General features: G+C 38.2%; 1 protein-coding gene across 1 annotated transcript in view; it reads left to right on the top strand.

Annotated features, from left to right (window-relative positions):
• MEGF11 (multiple EGF-like-domains 11) overlaps positions 1-19,979 on the top strand; it is a 217,503-nt gene that overhangs the window by 18,247 nt on the left and 179,277 nt on the right. Inside the window, exon 5 of the mRNA XM_010572088.1 lies at positions 11,695-11,787. Within this exon, the coding sequence (XP_010570390.1) occupies positions 11,695-11,787 (93 nt within the window). The remainder of the gene's footprint in view (positions 1-11,694; positions 11,788-19,979) is intronic.

The raw sequence follows: 19,979 nt of genomic DNA, 5'->3' as shown, positions 1-19,979 counted from the left end.
AAAATAAAAAGTGCTTACAACTCTGAAGCGTAAATCATTTAGACCAAAGTGTAAAAATATTAAGATGCCAAATTGTGCAGAAGATCACTGTGGGACTTCAGAAAAGAAGTAACTTCTTCCTATTGAAACCATATATTTGCATCAGGAGCCTGGCTTTCAAAGGTGTTGAATGCTACAGTTTCCATCAACTTGGCTGAGAACTGTGGATATACGCCATTTCTAAGTAGTGTTAACATCTCAACAATAATAAATGTCAGCTGTTGCTGTTGAATTAACAACTGATCTGCAGATTAAGTTTTGCTTTCATATGGATGTACTAATTCTTTCTGTAGCTTTATATAGCAAAGCACCTTCCTGAGACATTTGCATGAGTTACTTCAGTGAAGTGGGTGACAGTGAAGCAGTACTGCATGAATTCTTCATGGCGAAAAAAAAAAAAAAGAGTGGGATAGGGGAAAATGGGTAGTAGGAGTGAACTAAAGTTGCCCAAAGTGCACATAGATGGCAATTTTAGGTCTGAAATAGAGTCAGTCGGCAAATCAGTGTTCATTTTTAGTTCCCTAATTGTTCTCAGTGAAATAAGATGATGATGTTGGCTGATAGCTTGAAAAGCATCTGTTAACACTTCATACTCTAGTACAGTGTATGAGTGTTAATCAGATATCAAAAAGGTGAATCAGAGACAGAGCTTTCGTAACCAGCCACGGATACTTCGTCTAGAACCAGATATTCTTTGACTGTTTACACAGACGTTCTCTTTTTCTTTCTGTTACAGGATTATAGCATCCCACTTCATATTTGTGTATTGTTGCACATGCTTTTCACTTTAATAAAGTTTTTTTTAAGGCTCCCCAGGGAAATTTTTCATGAAACTTCAGTTCATTGCAGATTTGATCACAAAACATTTTTGAATAATTTATCTTAAGCTCAGTATTTCTAACGTAGGTATTCATTTTTGCAAACCTCACTTTCTCTGATGCAGTAAGTCAAGAGATATTTTCAATCTATTTAATCCCAAAGCTTCCCTTCTTTTTATCAAGATTTTTCCTTTCTGAATACTGTGATTTACTTCTATTACTGTAATGCCCAGAATTCCATGTACAAAACCACTAAAAGATAGCCTTACTTGAAAAAGCTTACAACTTAAGTGTGTAAATTGAGTCAAATAAAGATATTTTTTTCTGATTGAAAATAAGAAACTGTGTGAGAAACACGTTATAAGCATACTTGTAAAGAAATGAAACCTGGTATTCAGTATAGCAGCCTACAAAAGGAGGCTTTCAGTTAGAGCAGTGTAGTGCATATACAAGCTCTGCTGAAGCAAGTCACTGGTACATATATTAGGATCTGGTATCACTACATCTGCATTCACAGGTGTCATGTTTTAGGAAAATCTACAGTTTAAATAGAATTCCTTTTAGAAGCATTATTAAAAGCATCCAAAATGATCTCTTTTTTCACCAAATACTGTGTAATAGTTTTGTTTGTGCAAATGCAACGTAACATTCACCTTATAGTAAAGGGTAGACATCTTCACATAGCTTCTGATAAAGTAGGTAAAAGTTTTTATTTCCAGCTCCCATCTTCTGTTTTCAGGCAACAGTGTGAATCACAGGAATTGGGAAGTACATTTTAGCACGTCTCATTAGTTGAAAGTTTCTACACTTAGACATTACTAAGAAATTTGACTTGATCCTAAATCAGTTGATGTCCTGCAATCTAGAGTTGGTTACAGAAAGTTTAAACTAGTGGCTTGAGATGAGAATCAGCCCCCGTAATTGTACAATAATGTGTTTCCTGGGGTCTTTTTTGCAGTTCTTTTCAGTAAGTTGTTCTGAAACACATTGCTGTGGTTCCTTTTGAAATGTGAGAAAAGTTAAAAGTGTCTGCATTTAAATATTCCATCCCCAGTAATGTTAGTGTAGCTTATATATTAACATGATCTTCAAACAGACTATGCTTCTATCCTTGATTTCATCAGGGTGGCCTTCATTTGCATTGTGTGGCTTGATCTTAAATGAAATCTGAAATGCATTGGCCCTCTAGGGCCCATGCCATCTAATAGCCTGGCCTCAATGACAGGTTTGCCTTTAGAAATTTGTCTATATTCATCCTATCTTGGTGAGAACAAAGAAAGGATTTTTGTTAGATTGGCTTGATGAAATTTGGAATAAGAATGAAGAAAGATTTTGTTTGAAAAATCAATAGTTTATTCAATGTGATACAGGACTAAAATGTATCTAGGAGAATCGGTGTAATTTAGTTTTATTAGGTGTTGAATTGTTCAGCAAAGATAGCCAGAAGTATCATGCAGTCCAGATGTCTTCATCTATCTACTTCTGATCTTTTAGGAACAACATTTTTGATGCACCCATCCTCACTCATACACACAGCACATACTCTCTGCCTATGAAAATCAATCAGCAGCGGAGTCGTCATTTACTGACAGAAAATAGAATTTTCTTGGCATGAAACCCACAACTCAGGGCAAGTCAGTAATCAGAGAACTACGGACATGTAGCAATGCTACCAGATCCAAAAATAAATATTTCACAGGAACAGTAATATGATGGAATTTGTACACAGAGAAATTCACTTAATGCCCTGAGTGGGTAACATGTAGCAAAATATGCAAGTGCTGTAATTTTGAGGTGATTTCCAGAGAACAAGGCAAGATGCCTTGGTTATTTTAATAGACTGTTTAGGCCAATGTCCTGCTCATGTCTCTCACCCTGTCTGCTGTAGCACCTCTGAGAATCTTGTCTTTGTTATAAATGTTTTTTTTAATAATAGCTCATTTTCTTTGACATTATCCTATATGCTTCCTCTATTACTGCTTAAATCAAACAGCTACTCAGCCAGTGTTGGCACCTGTAAATTCTTGGTCTATTTGAGTGATAAAGTCATAGTAAGAAAGCAGAGGTAGCTGTGGTACAAAGCAAGGCAGTAGCAATATACTAGTGAAATTTCTATAGTGAAGCTCACTTGGCTACAAATGCCATCCCATAACTGATGAATTTCATACAGTTCTGTCATGTGTGATACAAGTACTTACTTGTTCATCTGTAATTTAGTTACCACCTTCCTCAGCTGTAGGGCGCTGTATGTTCCTCCAGTGTTTTTATGATGGAAATGTTTATTTCCGACTTACCACTTTTAGCTAATTTCTAACTTGGTACTTTGCAACTGGCATTCAACTTTCCATTCCAACACAACTCCTAGGAGAGCCCAGACTACAGACAAAGATACCCATACCTGTGAGTGGAGAACAGTCATTCCTTTAGCAGTCTGTTGAGTGTAGTTTGATACTACCTGCCATCACAGATAGTTTGGTAGACAAGGTTATGCTTGCTCTTCTTCTGGTAGGTTTGGCTGCTTCTCTGTATGTTGGCAGGAAAGCTGAAAGGACCAGGACCTTAGTTAAGTACAAGCTTCTCCTCTATTCCCCAGCCAGTCAAGAATTTCACTTCCTGAGGCAGCAAAAAAATTCCCCTAAGGTTAACAACAGAATGACTGGGGAATATTTCCACCGGTTTTGACACAGGAGAATTGCTTCTTCCCTCTTCTGTCCTCAAAAAACCTGAAGCTTCCTGCTGGCAAGTACTATTTGACTGCATTTAGTTTTAGTGGAATGAGGTCTGCTAGATCGTATGCAGAGAGAATGAAAGACAATGCATAAGAGTAGATGTTAATATTTCTACATTACTTAGAAAAAGATAGTAATGCTCTTTCTAAGGGTGCAATATAAAGCACAATTTGCAGACAAATTGTCATTAAGTTTGCTAGTTGGATGAATCAAGTAGAAAATTAACTAGTGAAAATGTATTTTCTACAAATTGCTGGAAAGAGTTGGTCAATTTACCAAAATGGAAGGAGTAGACAGAGGGCACAGGAGGGGAAAAGCTTTCCTGGGTCATAGATTCTGCTCTGCTGATTCAGGATCTCTCTTAACCTCATTAACAGTTTGAACTAGTGATAATGATTGTTTTGAACCCTGCAGTGAGGCAATGGGAAATCATTTACCAGAAAAAGTTAAATGCTGAAATTATCCCACAGAATAATATTTTATTAGAACATTGATCAGCAGAATTGATCTCAGCATAAGTCTTTCCTCTCAATGTGGTAGAATGTAATGATTATTTCTTGTTGAAGCAATGGCAGAAAATGCATAAAATCAGTTGCAAGCCTTAAACAATCAACAGTTATCAATATTTAGCTGATCTCCAAAGAGTTCTTTATGGGCTCAGATTCACTTTCTGTGATAGCACTGGGAAAGACTGAGCCTTAGAAATGGTAAGTGATTTGGGAGTGTGACTTGCCTTAAAGTAGTCAGGATTTCAGCTGAGGGTGGAATTTCTCTCTTCACCCCACAGAGCAAGCCCAGGTGTTTGTATCTCACGATCCCTATGGAGCACCGGGGGTGAGCAAGAGACATACCTGTGTGGACTGACATCTCTGACCTTGGTCTGAGGTCTTGCCTTTATATGTGACCTTAGTCATGAATCTGTTGAACTCAGGCATTAGACAGATGCTTTGTCTTCACTGCAGAATGTGCTTAGTTCTTTAACTTAACTCCCTCATGCCTTTGCACACATTCCTCTTGCCAGAGCTTGGTTGTGACTTTATCTACAGACTAACAGATTAGTGTTGCTTTTACTCAACCTCATAACCTGTCCACTTTGTAGGGAAGATGCACTTCAGTGCTCAGAGTCTTGCAATGCCTTCCCACCATTCCCTTTTTGTGCTTTGAAGTACTGCAAAGCTCTTCCCTTATTCACACAGACAAAGATACAAAGTGGTTCAGCTTGATGACCCCAGGTGTGCTCTTCTGACATTTGCTGCTACAAGGAGGCTGCTTTTCAGCTCTCATTCAGACATTATTAAATGGTAAGTACTGTCTCCCATTCTCTCTCTCTACCAGAGCAGATGAAGCCAATGGGGCATCAAAATGACACAAGGAGTCTGTTAAATGTGTGACTCCTATCGACCTCTCCTTTTGCAGGGCTCTAACCTTCTCCTCTATTACCGTCACTGGTACTATTTTATGGTCACTGATACGATGCCATTCCCTTGTCAGGGATGTGCTGCTCCAGCTCAGCTGTTCCTCAGAACCAACCAGACTGCAGTTCTAAAAAGTGCTCCACCAGTCTTGCTTTTCTCAGGGCACGTAGAAAAAATGGCAGTCTCTTCTCTACCTTGACCTTCCCTTGGCACAGTTTATATCCCTAACCACTCCCTAGAGTAAGGCCTACAGCAGGCAATAGATTGCAACATGAACTAAGCTAGATTCTCATCAGTGCCAGATCCTCCAGTAATCAGTAAACTGTGAGCATTCCTGCTGTGAGGAACCTGAGAGTCTGAAACACCGAGGTTTGGCTGGAATTATTCCAGGACCTGTAAACTAGCCCATGTCATCCGCCTGGGACGCCATGACAACAGTGTGGCAGGTCCTGTGTTTACCTTCTCATTAGTCATCAGAGCCTCAGATTGCCATTTATCTTGTAATAGAAATCTGAACTGAAACTATCTTAGATTTTATGCTTATTAACAAATTTTCACCTCCTAGCAGATTCATGTAGGGATTTACTGATATTTTGTCAATGATGACAGTGACATATGTCAGATTCTGCTCCTGGGAGGAGACAAAATCCTCAAAATGTATCATCTCCTCAATTCTTTTACTTCAGACATTCACAAGTCCTCTCTGGCATAGCCTACTCCCTAAGCTTTGGCAGGGTGTCAAGACTGAAGATAACACAACCTAGCTGCTATCTTGAACAGATCAATAAGGCAATGGTCAGAGACTCCCCATGTCCCAGACGACAAGAAAGACCATTGATTCTGCTCTGATTGCATAGATGCATAGTCTCTAATTCCAAATCTGCCAAAAAAATGTGATGGAATTGCACCTACAGGAAAAGGAGTTGATCTTGCGACCCATTGCTGTTATATGATCTGCATCAGTCTCATCTTTCCTTTGCTCACATTGATCTCGTTGTTTTTGTATTTTTTAATTAGTACTTTCATTGGATACCAAGAGGGAGATGAAAAGGGTTGCCATACACTGAAACAATAAATTCCTCAAAGCCTGAGCAGGCTTTGAGATCTCTTCATATCTTCATCTATTAAAGTTGCTAAACCCTGCATTAAAGTGCTATCCAAGGTGATAAATTAATGGATGTATCCTGAGTGATGGCCACAGAAATAGACATTAAGCAATGCAAAGAACTATTATCCCACTTCATTGAAACAATTATCCAGGAAACCATCTAATTGGCATGATTCGTGATGGAAAGTCAGTGATTTAGAGAGGGAATCTTCCGTTCCACAAATAAGCAATAATCTAAGAATGAGGAAAACCTACCTACATGCATTAGCTGTAGTCATCTTTTTTCTACTATCAAACCTCCCTTTCTGAGTACATTCTAAGAGAATCTAGCCAACAGCTGACTACAGGCTTATCTAATGAAGCTAATATCGTAGACTCAGCACAACCTGGATTCAGGCCAGTACATTAAGATGGAAACACCAGAGTGGCCCTGAGTGAATAGATTCCTAATGGATTAGGGGCAAGCATCTTTTTCATCTTTTTTCATCTTCTTTGACCTCTCTGCATTATCTGAAACCACTGGCCATGAGATAACTGCTATTTCACCTGACAAAATTATTCTTTCCCCTAAAAGTGGCATGAGGGACTGGAGGAATGTGCTAAAATGGCCCAAATTGTTCCAGGGACACATATTAAATAGTGAAGGAAGGCATCACTTTTTCCATTAAATTTCTTCTTTGTGTAGTCCAACAACTATCAAGCGTGGGGCAAACTGGTTAGATGACCTGAAGTTAAAATACCAGCAACATAATAGAAAAAATGCAGGTCTACCTTTGGTTCACAGCAGATATACGACATCATTGATCGGAGTTTGGGTGAGATCAGTGTATAGTGAAGAAAAACTGGCAGAGACTGCCTAAGCTAGGGCAGAGAAAAGAAAAGTATTTTGAAGAACTTGCAGTCATGGGGCAATGTCCTTTTGCTACATGTGCAGTCACAATAGACCAGTTTGTTCTGTGTAGTTCTAGGAGAGTGTCTGAATTTCTCATTGTGCTCTCATATAGTAGCGTCTGTATCTTCATTTAGCAATATTTTCCATTTTTATAGTGTATCTACGTTTATTTATGCTTTCCATCACCTCCTGGCTGTGCTACAATCCCTGGGCAGAAAGTCCACAGAGCCCAGGAGACTCTAGCTTGTACAGAACACTCCAGCACATCTCTTCAGCAGCACACGCTGCTATGAATAAGCACAGTCAATGAAGCCTGTTTTCTGCTTTCTGCGCTGGGTTCTTCTAGACTTTGTAATTATACTGGTCTCTGTTTTGAAGGTATGTTGCTTATCTGGCACAGCAAAGTCCCACCAGCTGAAGTGGGAGGGAGATGGAACTTGCTGGGTCAGTGGCTGTGCACTCCTCCAGGTTCAAAGGACCACTGCAAATGTTACCGTATTCCATCACAAGCACAAGACACCTTTTTTTTTTGACTCTTCCTTTTGTGAAATAAGTACACAAGTTATGGTTTTGGACAAGCTAACAAAACTTTCCCAAGCTAAATCACTCCATACTTATGTCCCTAGAATGAAACTCTTCTCTAAATGCACATTCACCTCTAGGAAAGAGGCTAAGAAAGTAATTGTGGCAGGTGTTAGTTATGTTGCTTAATGGAGTACAAGAAGTGAATGGGTTGATAATGTAGTGATGAGCAGGGTATAACAGTGTATATAAACAGTGTGGTACAGCAGGGTTAAACCCTGCAAAGTCATAGTTTGGATCCATACAGAGGAATGCAGCAGCAAGGAAGACAGAGTAGCTCCCCATTCATGGCCTGTGGCTGCTTTTGTCTGGGAAAAAATAAGTGTGGTGCCACTCAGTTGAAGTAACTCTGCAATGAAAGTATTGTCCAGGCAGGAGTCTGCTCCACTTAGCAGTGTACTCCTCAATAACAACGTCCAGGCTATTTCATACCATTGTAGACAGGAGACACAGACAACCCATTTAATATATCTAAATTCAAATTCAAGACAACAATGAAAAAATAAGTGCTAGTGTTAGAGAAATCTATGCAGTCATTTCAGGTGTGAAAAGAGTTTAATCTTTAGATCTATTTCCCTGAGGACTGACCTTATATGTTAAAAAAACCACTGTTTGTAATTATAAAGTAAGTGATAAGCATCAGATGAATAGTTACGGAACCCTTTTGTTGACTTTATTCCATGATAAGGAGCAGTTGCTGTGTAACCTTGCATATGGCCAAATAACTCATGCTAAACGCATTGCTACAAAGATGGCATTTTGGCAGGGTTTTGATGTAGGTCATTTTATTACCAGGCTGAATGAAACTACAAATTGATCTTAAACTCATGCCAAGAATACTAATAATAAACTGATCAATGAGGTGCTGGATTGTTCAAGAGAATTGGTCAAGGGAAAATGCAGACATAAAAAGTCTGGAATTCCAAAGGTTGAACTGCTTGGGCTATTACACTGGGAGGAATTATATTCCTTGCATTAGTACAAGTTTTCTTTACTCCAGGGGCCTTTAGCTGAGTGTTGAACAGGACAGTGTCAGAAAGTATATACTTATCTTTATTTTTCTTGACCTTTATGTGCAAGTAATTTTTATAGTTCCATTAACTAGTAAGATCATTTGCAAACCACTGTACAAAGTATATTATGAAGAATGCCTTGGGGACCATTGTATCCTATTATGTTGAATGTTAATAGAATGAAAAATTAATTTAAACTCTAAAGATTAGAGCAAGGCAAGACTTCCCTTTTATAGGGGAAATTCAGAATTTTATTTGCTATGGTAAAACTTTAGAGTTGTACCCTAATATGACCTTTATATGGACCTTTATAGGCCTGATTCAAATCAGACAGTGCAGGAGTCTGATTATTTGCCTCTTTGAATAAAATGGCTTATATCAAAGCTTCCCCTTTTAAAAAGGGGGGATTTTTGTGACCCCCCACATATGGGATTACTCCTCTGTAATTTCACAGCTTTAAATGACTATATGCTCGTGAGCTCGTAGCTGCTTGTTTAGCAAGTTACTAAACCAGAGATGAGACAACCCACAGTTCCAAGGAGTGTCTTTACCTTACTTGCTTCTTTAATTGCTCATCTTCAGCTATGCAGGACTTCAAAACACCTAAAAACAAAGATGTGGTTCTCTATAGTACTTTTTTTGTATTTTGCATATCACTGATTGCTTTAAAATGAGGAATACTATCTTGAGTCTCTTCCCAAGGGACTGGAGCACTACTACAAAAGTCAGCACTTTTGGCCATAGACAAGTGATTAAGTAAACTTTATTAGCTTAATTAGTCATTATTATTTCATATTTATGTTAACATAGTTAAAGTGTGACATGTTTGTGTGACTAAATCAACTAAATTTAGACCATTCATGAGCAGGACTTTTGTTATTTGGAAGAGAAATAGTCCACCATCAACCTTCTTGCTCACAAATTATGCCTTGGCCTGAGAACATGACTAAGGTAAAAGGATAAAAAAGTTGCACGTTTTACATGTAAGAATGATTTATTATTGTAAATGTCCATACAGGAAACAGAAAAATCTCAGTTTCAGTTTCCATACCTGTTGTAAAACTAATGTGTAAGAGTTACATCAATGAGAATTGTATTCTTTGATAAAGCTACATGGGGCAGAATTTTCAAAGTGTCCCTATCCCACCATATTGTATATCTATCTTTTAGTGCTCTCTACTTTTAATAACAAATTATAAGTTTGTGGCTGTTCTGTATGTAGACTTCTTGTCATAGATAACCAGCCTTTTTTAAATGATTACATGAAGGCGTGTATTCTTTATTGGAAAATCCAGTTTTTCTAGTACCCTGTCTTGAATTTCATCTTACAGATGTAGACTAGGATGCCTCACTGTCTTCAGAAACCCTAACTCAAGTAAAATAAATGCACAAAAGATTAGGACAATTAGCGACTAGAGAATTAGCTATTAATATTTCATGCCCCCTGCAATACTGTCTAAACACAAGATATGAAATAAGAATAAATCCCACTTTTGACATGCTTCGAACCTAGAAAGGAAATGACTAATCTAGAAAGATCTTGCAGTTGTTATAACAAGGCAACATTCTAATCGCTGGTCACGTGTGATTTGATGGATAAAGAGCAGGAAGATTTGTCCCATAGGATTATTCAAAGTCCCCTTGTGATTTGAAGTTGGATTTAAATACATTGTGAGTAGCTTAGTGAGTTTGGTCTGCAATGACCCAAACACAGAATAGCCAGCAAAATGTTTCCATCAACTCTGTTGCCAGCTTGAGTGCAGATTGAAGATGTGATCCAATCTGGTAGTCCAAACAGAATGTCAAATACAGCAGGAATTGTTCAAATGTACAAGACATTGGTGGAAAACATTTGGCCCATGAGGTACCTGGGAACTGAAAGGGTGTTTCATATGCAGGTCCAGTGCAACACAAAGCTACTTCCCAAATCAGCTTTGCTGGCCTTGTTTTAGACAGGAATGAATTAATCTTTGTCTTGGAATATGTCTTTTGTAGTCCAGCTTCAGCCAGTTCTTGGTTAAGTAAGCATAATACCCACATTTCCCATCTGTTATAAAAACACAGGCTATACAAACATAGGTTAAATATGATATATATATCATATATATGATGTATCTTTTATATCTATGTATATATTGTTTAATATAGTCATCTCATTGCCACTACATCATATTCGTTAGTAACTCATACATGTTAGTCTAGATGGAAATTATACGTTCCAGCTTAATCATCCAATATGAATCACTGACACACTGAGTTTTTGGCAATGTCCTAAGTGGTAAAATGGAAATAAGGTAGTAAGCAGTGAAGTTCAGCCTTTAAAATAGTTATTCAGTATTGTTCAAGTTTCTTTGTATGTGATGGGTATATTGGCATACATTGGAAAGTAAGTCAGACATCAAAGCAGCACAGAAGAAAAGTCTTGAAACCATGAGCTGTTCCTACTCAGGGAGAAGAAAAGGAGATTCTCCCATGTATATCTCTAGTCAACTGGCAAGTGAGACAGTAAAACCAACCAGTTTTTCATAGTTTGAACCTTGAGGATATTGAACTTTCAATAATCCAACAGTGGACAAATAAGATATGGCACACTGTAGGTATGGAAAACTTGATGACCTTGAAAAGACAAGGCTGCACTTATAGCTACTACATCATGTAGTAAAATTATTTCTTCTCCTTGAGCCATTTTTTACAAATCTGTTTTGTATGTTAATATACTTTCAAAACCGAGCTCCATTTTATCTTATGAACAGTAGCAACTTGAGTGCAGTAGAAGAAGCTGTTATTCTGTAATATAATAATAATGTCAGTTTGGTAAAAATTTTATTATGAAGCAAAACTGCTAACCAAAGTAATTTCTGGTGTTAAGAGTTTTTCATTACAAAGAGCTGAAGTAACAAATTAGTTTATTGCTGTCAAGAGACCTATATTTTATTTTGGTCACTTAGTATTAATTAAATCTTGCAAGTAATTCTTTTTTGTGTGTTTGCTTTGTTTAATATCTTTAAACAAAATATTGCTCTCTAAGGCATAGTTTACTGTATGTTTACCAGCCACTTAATATGTTTACAATGCTGTGTATTGTTTCTTCTTAACAGCACTCTGCACAGAGGAGTGTGTGCATGGAAGATGTGTTTCTCCTGACACTTGTCATTGTGAACCAGGGTGGGGAGGTACTGATTGCTCTAGTGGTGAGTAAAGATTACAAAAATGTGATAAAGATATATGCTGCTATTAAAAAAAAAGGCCTTAAATAAAGCAGTGGCCTTAGAACTTTGATGCTTTAAGTGGAAAAATGAAGGTTGTCCATTGGTTATTTTGCAACAATTAATATGTGATAATATGCTTTCCTATGATAATGACTTTCACCTTTTTTTGCTTGTTTTTACAAAGAAATGTTAAATGCAGTAGAGGCTGCTCTTAATGCTTTCGGTCCTGTTATTAGGATACCAGTATAGATAATATAGGTCTATTGTGAAGTTTTTCTCTCTTAAATCTTTAATACAACACATTCTTCATTAAATACTTTGTGGAGTAGTTGGGGTTGTTTGGAAAGCACTCTCTCTAGACAGAATCCTTGTCCTGTTGAAGCCAGTGGGAGTTTTGCCATTGACTTTTCATGCAGCCCAAATTCTACCTTCTGACTTGAAATCCACAGCTTAAATTATCCATACTGCAAAAGTTAGGGAAATGGTAGAGGTGGGAGTTCTGCACCTTTTGCTAGGAAATTAATTCACAGTTGAGGCTTTCAGTTCTTTCAGCTGGGGATGCTGTGTGTGTCAAACTCTCTTAATTGGTGATGATAAGTTCAAGTCTATGTGATCAGTTCATGCTGAAATGAAACAGCTAGTGTTCTTTCCACTACAAACATCAGAGATGTTATGTAACACAGGCCCAATACGTTATTGACATAACGGAAATAAGCTTGTTAAATGAAGTCTATTTGTGCATCAGGCAAGTAAATAAAGCTGCATCGAGAAAGATGCTGTGAGTCATTTACTGAGTGAATGTTTCATTTTGCTTTTACTTCCTCCCTTTCTCGCAAATTGATTGGAATCTTAAAGAAGAGGCATCATTACCAGGCAAAAAGATAACAGCAAAGGGATCTATAAAGGGAGGCATTAGAAGATAATAGGAGTTAAATGTGACTGGGGATAAACACCTCCAGAGGCTGAAGTCAATGGGGCATACTCTCCTCTGGTCAAGTTACTGGTGTTTTGTCTGCAGTCTCCTCAGTTACAGGAGAAAAGGCAATAGGGAGAGAACAGGGAGGAAGGACAGAAAGAAACACCATGCTTTGGGGTTTGAAGCAACCTTTTGGGATTACCTGACATGTAGACAAGGGAAAAATTGGGCGGTATAACATACTGAATATATTTCTATAACAATAATCTTAAAAAAGAAAAATAGTACCTTCAATTGTAAAATATTGTATAGAATCTCAAGAACTCATTCTGGTTAATTTTAGTAATAGATATGTTTAACCTAACAGCCAGTGAGTATTTATACAGTGCGTGTGCGCTTAGAGAAGTTAATAATTAAAAAAAACCAACTGTGACAACATGGACATACACATATAGATGTATACATTTATACACACATGCATACACAGAGTAACAAGCACTCCATTCTCTGTAAAAATGAAGACGAAAGGATAAGATATCAAAGTACATATGGGTCTCGTGGACTAAAACTACTCAGTGACTCTTATTAAATTGCACTAATCTTGCAAGTGAAGATAAAAAGAAAAAGAAGGTTTTTCCTATATTGAATATTTAGCTTTTTAAAGTAATTAGGAATATTAAAGCACTGACAATGATTGAGATAGAAACATTATTCATAACTTTTATTTCCGCACTGGGCAGCAATCCAGTATATTTCATTTATGAGGTTTCAGCAGTGGAAAGAGAAGCGTTAGCCAATTCCTAAATTAAATATGCCCTGTTAACTTTTATAAATGATAGCCCAGGATTAGCTTCAAAATTTAAGCTTTCATTTTATTAATATAATTAGTGTGTTCGCTGGACTATAGTGCCCATTGTCTTTCATTCCATTTGTTATAAGCTGGGCAACATGCATTCTTGTCCTAAGGTCTGATCTGACAAGAACTGTCCAGTGTAATACTTGTAAGTGGGAATGGCCTCACAGAAGTTAGCTTTTATTGCAGCTGAGGATGCTGCTCACCTTTATTCTTGACACTATTCTTGACACTTGACACATCTTGACACTTTGGATGACCGGCCTCTTTATTGTTAGGGGACTTTGTTTAAATTAAAAGATATAGAACAGATATCAGCTGAATATAGTACACTGTTACTCTAAGTATTTCCAAGAGAGAAGAGAGAAGCTGGGAGCCTTTGCCTAACTGACGTTAACTGGATTTCTCAGATACATTGATGATCCACATATTAGGTCATGTCTTACTGTTATCCAGTAATAATGCGGAAAACATTTTTCACTTCTATTGGAATAATATATTACCTGTGCCTACTTTCTTCCTGTTGCTTCATTAATATTGGGTAGCTACTATGAAGGTTACATGTTTGCAATGACAAATACCGTTTGTTGGACGTTTCTGAATGGCTGGCCCTATAGGGCTGTGCTCTGGATAAACTGAAGCTGTTGGCTGTGTGCATGCCACCCCACTCTCTGTGGGGCCGTAGAATTTTCCTGTATGGTCCCCAGTATCAGTGATTTTATTAAGTCACAGGTATATTGCTTTTAATGTTGGCTGTTTGAAACTATTTTACTGTGAAAGGGATTGCTAGCCAAAACACTCCCTTTAAATTTAGAAAAATGTCCCAGGAGCTGTAATTGTTTCCTGAATTATCTCTCCTGAAAACAATATTGAGAAGTGGAGCCTACCTGACACTGGGGGTCATCTGTTGTCATTTACTTGGAAAAGATCTAGAGACAGTCACTCTTTTTGAGATAGATAGTATTTCAACACCCTGCAGACAAGACCGTTGTAACTTTCTAAAAGTTATATACAACTTTCATTTGGTTTGATGGGTGAAATTCAACCATAAGCAGAGCTCCAGCACAAGTTCCAAGTGTCACTTCATAACCAGAAGTCCAATCCAAATGTTCTTTTTTGGTGCGCTGCAAAGACTGCCCATGCCAAGAGAGGGTATGAATTCTGACACTGAGCACAGATGGGGAGGCAAGGTTTTGGTGTTAAATGCAGTTTCCCAGTGTTACAATTCTCCCTTGGCTAGAATATACTCAGTGAAATGTTTTGAATAGTTACAGCTACAGCCTGTAGTCATCCAAACAATTTAATTGTCTTTCTCAGACTTTGTTTCATGCTTTCCTAAAACTCAGCCTGTAAGACAACAATTACAAACCTTGCTATTCAGTGCAGCTTTCCAGTGACTGATCATGGTACATGTTAGAGTTCATCTGTTGTCAAGGTTAAAATAACTTGAGATGAATTGCTAAACAATTATAAAAAAACACTGTGCCATATTCAGCTCTGCATGCCTCTATACCTGTGTTTTACTGCATGCTGTTGTACATCTGTCGATGCCCACAGGCCTAGCCTTGATTTCATGCTATAAAGCTGCAATATATTAAGCCTTGATTACCATAACAATAAAAAGAGAAGTAATGAGGTATTAACTCAAGAAGCTCTTGAATAAATGTTTTCAAGGTTTTAATGATGCTAAAAATTAAAAGTTTTTAAAAAAAACCCATACCTTTTCCCTTCCCTTTTAACTTGTTTTGTTAAAATCATGCCCATTTTGTCCATGCAGTCTGCACTGTTGTTTTTTTAAATACAAAGGAAAATTGCAAATGCTCTGTGTGAACTTACCTGCTCACCTGTCCAATTATTTCAAAGCAATTAACTTCAAACAGTATGATATACTGGCTCGAAGTTCTGGTAGGAATATAATTGACTGTTGGTGGTTACCTGGCCTCTTCTGGGTCTTGATAATAGCCATCTGTATTTGCAAGCCGTTAGGCCCCGATCCAGCAAAGCACTTAAGCATATCCTTAACTTGACACATGAGTAGGACTTTTCATGTGCTTTAAATTAAACAGGTGTTTAAGGATGTTGCTGAGTCAGTTTTGAAGAAACAGCTAAACAGACCCCAGTGAAATCTAAACAAGCCTCTCATTGAATTCATCAGGCCTATAAGGAATAAGGTAGTCTTTCTTTCAAAATGTTAAAACTCACCAGGCAATATCATTGAAGACCATTTTGACTCTCATGAGCATTTTTCATTGCAGGGAAGATCACATAAATCTTTCTGGTTAGTAGGGGATTCACAAAACTGTGGACAACAGGTAGGAAAAAGAAAGTTCAGAGCAAAAGCCCTGAATTAAAAGCAAGAACCTTCCAAAATTGTGTGTGCCAGTTTGAAATTTCAAAGTAAACAAACACAGAGTTTGTAATGAAAAAAATAAAGTGGTTTTCAAAATGTTTGCTTTGCTATTAGTTTCGGGAGAAAATGTAGTACTTGCTTGAAGTGTAATTAAAGAGATGTTGGCATAGCAATGCCAAACCATCTTTCTTCCTGCTATGTCACCCGGGGGAGAGAGATTATAATATTGCTGTCTGGCATAGGCTGATCAGTAATGTACACATATGGATAACATAGTTTTCTTTGGAAAGGATATTTTGTACAAACTGTCATTAAGAGCAAGAACCTATTTCATCTTTATCTCTTTGTCAAAAATAGCCAAGGTCATAACAACAGGCAAGTATAACATCACAGCAAGATCACATTTAAGGGTATAGCGCTAGAGCAGCTGGAGTGCTTCAGTTCTGAGACTTGTGATGAATGAGAACTGCAGATACTTTGCTAAATCTGGAGGGGGGTTGCTTGACAAGCTATGGAAAGCAACAGTAGAAATCTCAGGAGAAAAATAGAGTATTTTAAAGTGAGTCTGTGGTGTTTTTCAGGCTTGATTTTGGCTTCCATGTTCTCAAAATGCTTTGAACTATTTCTGAACAAGAAATAAAGTTCAAAGAAAAGATTTCTGGTTTGTGAATACGGGCTCAAACAAAATTCAGCCTAATGTCAGGGACTGATCTGCCAGAATCATTAATTTTTTGTCCTCAGGTTTTTAGGATAGGATTGACTGGGAAACCACCAAGGTCCACCAAAGAGGTGCAAAGGTGCAAGACCTCAGCTGTTCAAACTTAGTCGGCCACTACTTAGATTCAGGGCCTGTCCCTGAAGGACATCTGTCCATGTTTCTTGCATGGGAATTTGTCTATCTGTCTGGGTTTGTATCACAGTGACTGTTGTATCTAAGTGCTAAAAGAGGTGACAGAACCGGGTACAGAGTTTCTGTTTCCACCAAAGCCCATGTATTTCATTTTTCGCTCCAGTTGTTGAGTTTAGATGCAGTTTCTAAAGATCTGTTGAAAGTTGTGAGACTTCGGCTGGGATCCAGGCTCACTTATTGCTTTAGCTGAAACAGAATTTCATATCCATAGGATGTGGACTTTAAAGTTTTAATATACTTTTCATTTAAGCCAAGCTCAAATCGCAGCTTAATTTTGATGTGATTTGCAGACTCAGTGACAACTACATCGTGCTAAGAGATGCAAATGTATAAAAACAAGCTCCAATGAGGCTCATACAAGCATCTTTCTGTAGCAATTACAGAGTGGAATTGATTTCTGTCTCTTCCAGTTCTAACAGTTTGCTCTTCCTTAAAGTTAAAAAAAATTCAACTCCCTCCAGCCGCTGCTGAACTGGTGTAATCAGGTAAACAGCTTGTGTTTAATTTTTGCCTCTGCTGGATGTTGGGCCCACGCACTTGGGCTTGTGTACCCGGGTTGCATGTGTTAAGTAGTCTCTGTAGCAGCGTATCTTCATAGGCCCAGCCTACGCAGGACAGCCTGTAACCAGGGAATAAAAATGTAAACACAAGCTGCTGTTCAGTGCAGTTAGTAGCACAGAAGCATGTCCTGTATATATTTTTACACAGATAATTTGGCTGCATTAAACTGGGCTAATCCATCATTTTTCATTTGGCGGGAATATCACTTGCTGAAGCTGTTGATATCTACTCAATTGTTTGTGGCAGTTTCTCCTCACTCTCTTAGAGATATAATAGTGTCCTCTAAGCTTCCATGAGTTAACTGCTTTGGAGGTGCTGAAAGCTTATGGAAAGGTATGAGAGTCATATCAGCCTTGGCTTTTCCCACAGGAACCTGGGCTGAGCAAAGGGCAACAGTTGATTCTGGAAAAGGAAAAGTAGATCCAGCATTTACTTTGGGAAGAAACTTCTTTCTATACTTCTTCTATGCGATTCACTGATTCACTGTGATGAATAGATCAGTTGCCAGTTGTCCTACCTCTTGTACTAAAGTGAGTGAAAAATAGAAATTCAGCACCCTGTGTCCTTTTATCTTTCACCTTCATCTTCATCTTCCCTGTCAGAGTGTGGGAAAGGACTTCTTTCCTTAAAGCAGCTGGTCATGTCTAAAGCCAAGGTAGGGACAGATCATTTCCCTCCAGCAGTCCTAGCCCCCCTTTGAGACTACATCTTTTGAATGATTTTGAAGAGTCAGTTGAGCTGACCTGACTCTGTCTGCTCCAGTCCCTGGAGTTCTGTCTTCCAGTGCATGCTCTTGCTCTTAAGGCTTGATCTAGCAATGTACTTCGTGCATATGAATAGTCCTTTTAAAGTCAATAATGAACAACCCATGTTATTTAAGTTAGAGTAATACTTAAGTCATTATCTGAATGGGAACTTAAGAGACGAGGGGGGGAAAGCAGCATGATGAGGATCTCATTTAAGGACCAAGAGTTACTAGGTATCAACCAGGCTGCGCAATGGCAGGTACTTCTTTCAATGAACTAAAACCACTGTCAGCTTCACCAGCATCAAGAAAGAGAGGTTCAAGTGTAATGCCAGTTCTCCTGCAGAGCAGACCATGATATACCAAGTCAGTGATCTGAACAGATCCTTAGTTCTAGAAAGAGATGATGATTTGACCTACCACACAGGTGAGTACCAGAGGATACAGATGTGATAAGAAAATAATTTGGGTATGTAGTGTAACAGGCATCCAGTTGTCTAATAAAGATTTTTTAAAAATGCAAAATGTTACCAGAATAAGTCTGCACAATTATATGTAATCATTACAGTATTACCACAATCACCTCCTGTTGAAACATCCAGTTCTTTCCATGTTTGGCTGCTTTGGTTTAAGAGGTGAGTCCATAATGAGTTATGTATTGGAGTGAATATTCCTATAAAATTCAGGTGATCTGTTAAAACCATGCTTCCCATCTGTACCCAGAGTAGTAGCAGATGGGGCTGCTGCATGCTAAGGGTTTGTCTTCTAAATTGGCCTGAGGTAGCAACATCATTTTGGGAGTCTTTCTCTTTCTCTTGGTGTAGTTTTTCTATGTACACAGACTTTCTCTCTATATTACTGTAAAGAAGTGACTCTGTGGATATAGACTGGGGCTGCTAGGGTTTATGTGGTCAGCTGCATTGGTCAACAGACATGCCTGTATTGATCTGGTCCTTGAGTGCTTAGCTGGAATAAAAGACATACAAAAAGGAGTCTTTCCTAATCTAGATAAATGACACACGGAAAAGTCTATATGTTATATAATTAATAACCAACAATCGTATGATTATAATGTTGATATATTTATGCATATACGTTGCTTTAAGGCACATCATAGCTGACAAACAGGAGGTGAGAGGACAGATTTAAGACCTAATGGCTACCTGGGCATATCACCTCACATTTACCCACGCTCCAGCCCCTGGTGAGCTGTATATGAGCAGTGTGGAAATTCTGTGTTCCATATAACCAAATCATTAGGCAACTGTATATGCTGCGTCTCTCTGGAAAATCAGTGTAATGGCTCTCTGAATCCAACACTGAATTCATGCTGTAAACCAATAAGGGAAGCTGCGGGCAAACCTTGTTGTATAAAAACTTACTTATTGCCTATTGTTAGGGCAGTATGTCAGGGATGGATGCTTCAAAAGGGAGTGTGAAAAGACATTTAGATTTCAGAGATGGGTGTGAACCTTTGGGAGCAAGCAGGCTTACACATGGAAGTTCTGTACCAAAGCAAGAGAATCGTGAGGTGTTTGTAACTGAGTGAACAGAGTAGCCTGCCCTCCCAAAGCAGAGCCCCACTGAACTTTGAGCACACCTGTCACATCTGGAAGTGAACTTTATAATGTAGCTGTTTTCTTCTCTGGGAATGGCTTGATGGTTGACTAAAACTTTACACTTTAAGGATAATTTTCAGTAAATGAAACCATGGTTACTAGTACTGAATGGGCTAAATGCATTCCTGTGCATTTGTGTGATTATGCAAGGGGGAATTTGGCTCACATGCATCTTCCCTTGGCTGTTGAACTGGTGAGAGCAGAGGACACTTCATAGAAA

Source organism: Haliaeetus leucocephalus, unplaced genomic scaffold (genome assembly GCF_000737465.1).
Source record: "Haliaeetus leucocephalus isolate CR32 unplaced genomic scaffold, Haliaeetus_leucocephalus-4.0 Scaffold339, whole genome shotgun sequence".
In the NCBI taxonomy this organism is placed as follows: domain Eukaryota; kingdom Metazoa; phylum Chordata; class Aves; order Accipitriformes; family Accipitridae; genus Haliaeetus; species Haliaeetus leucocephalus.
The sequence above is the reverse complement of the archived record's forward strand: the minus strand, read 5'-3'. Positions and strand labels throughout refer to the sequence as shown.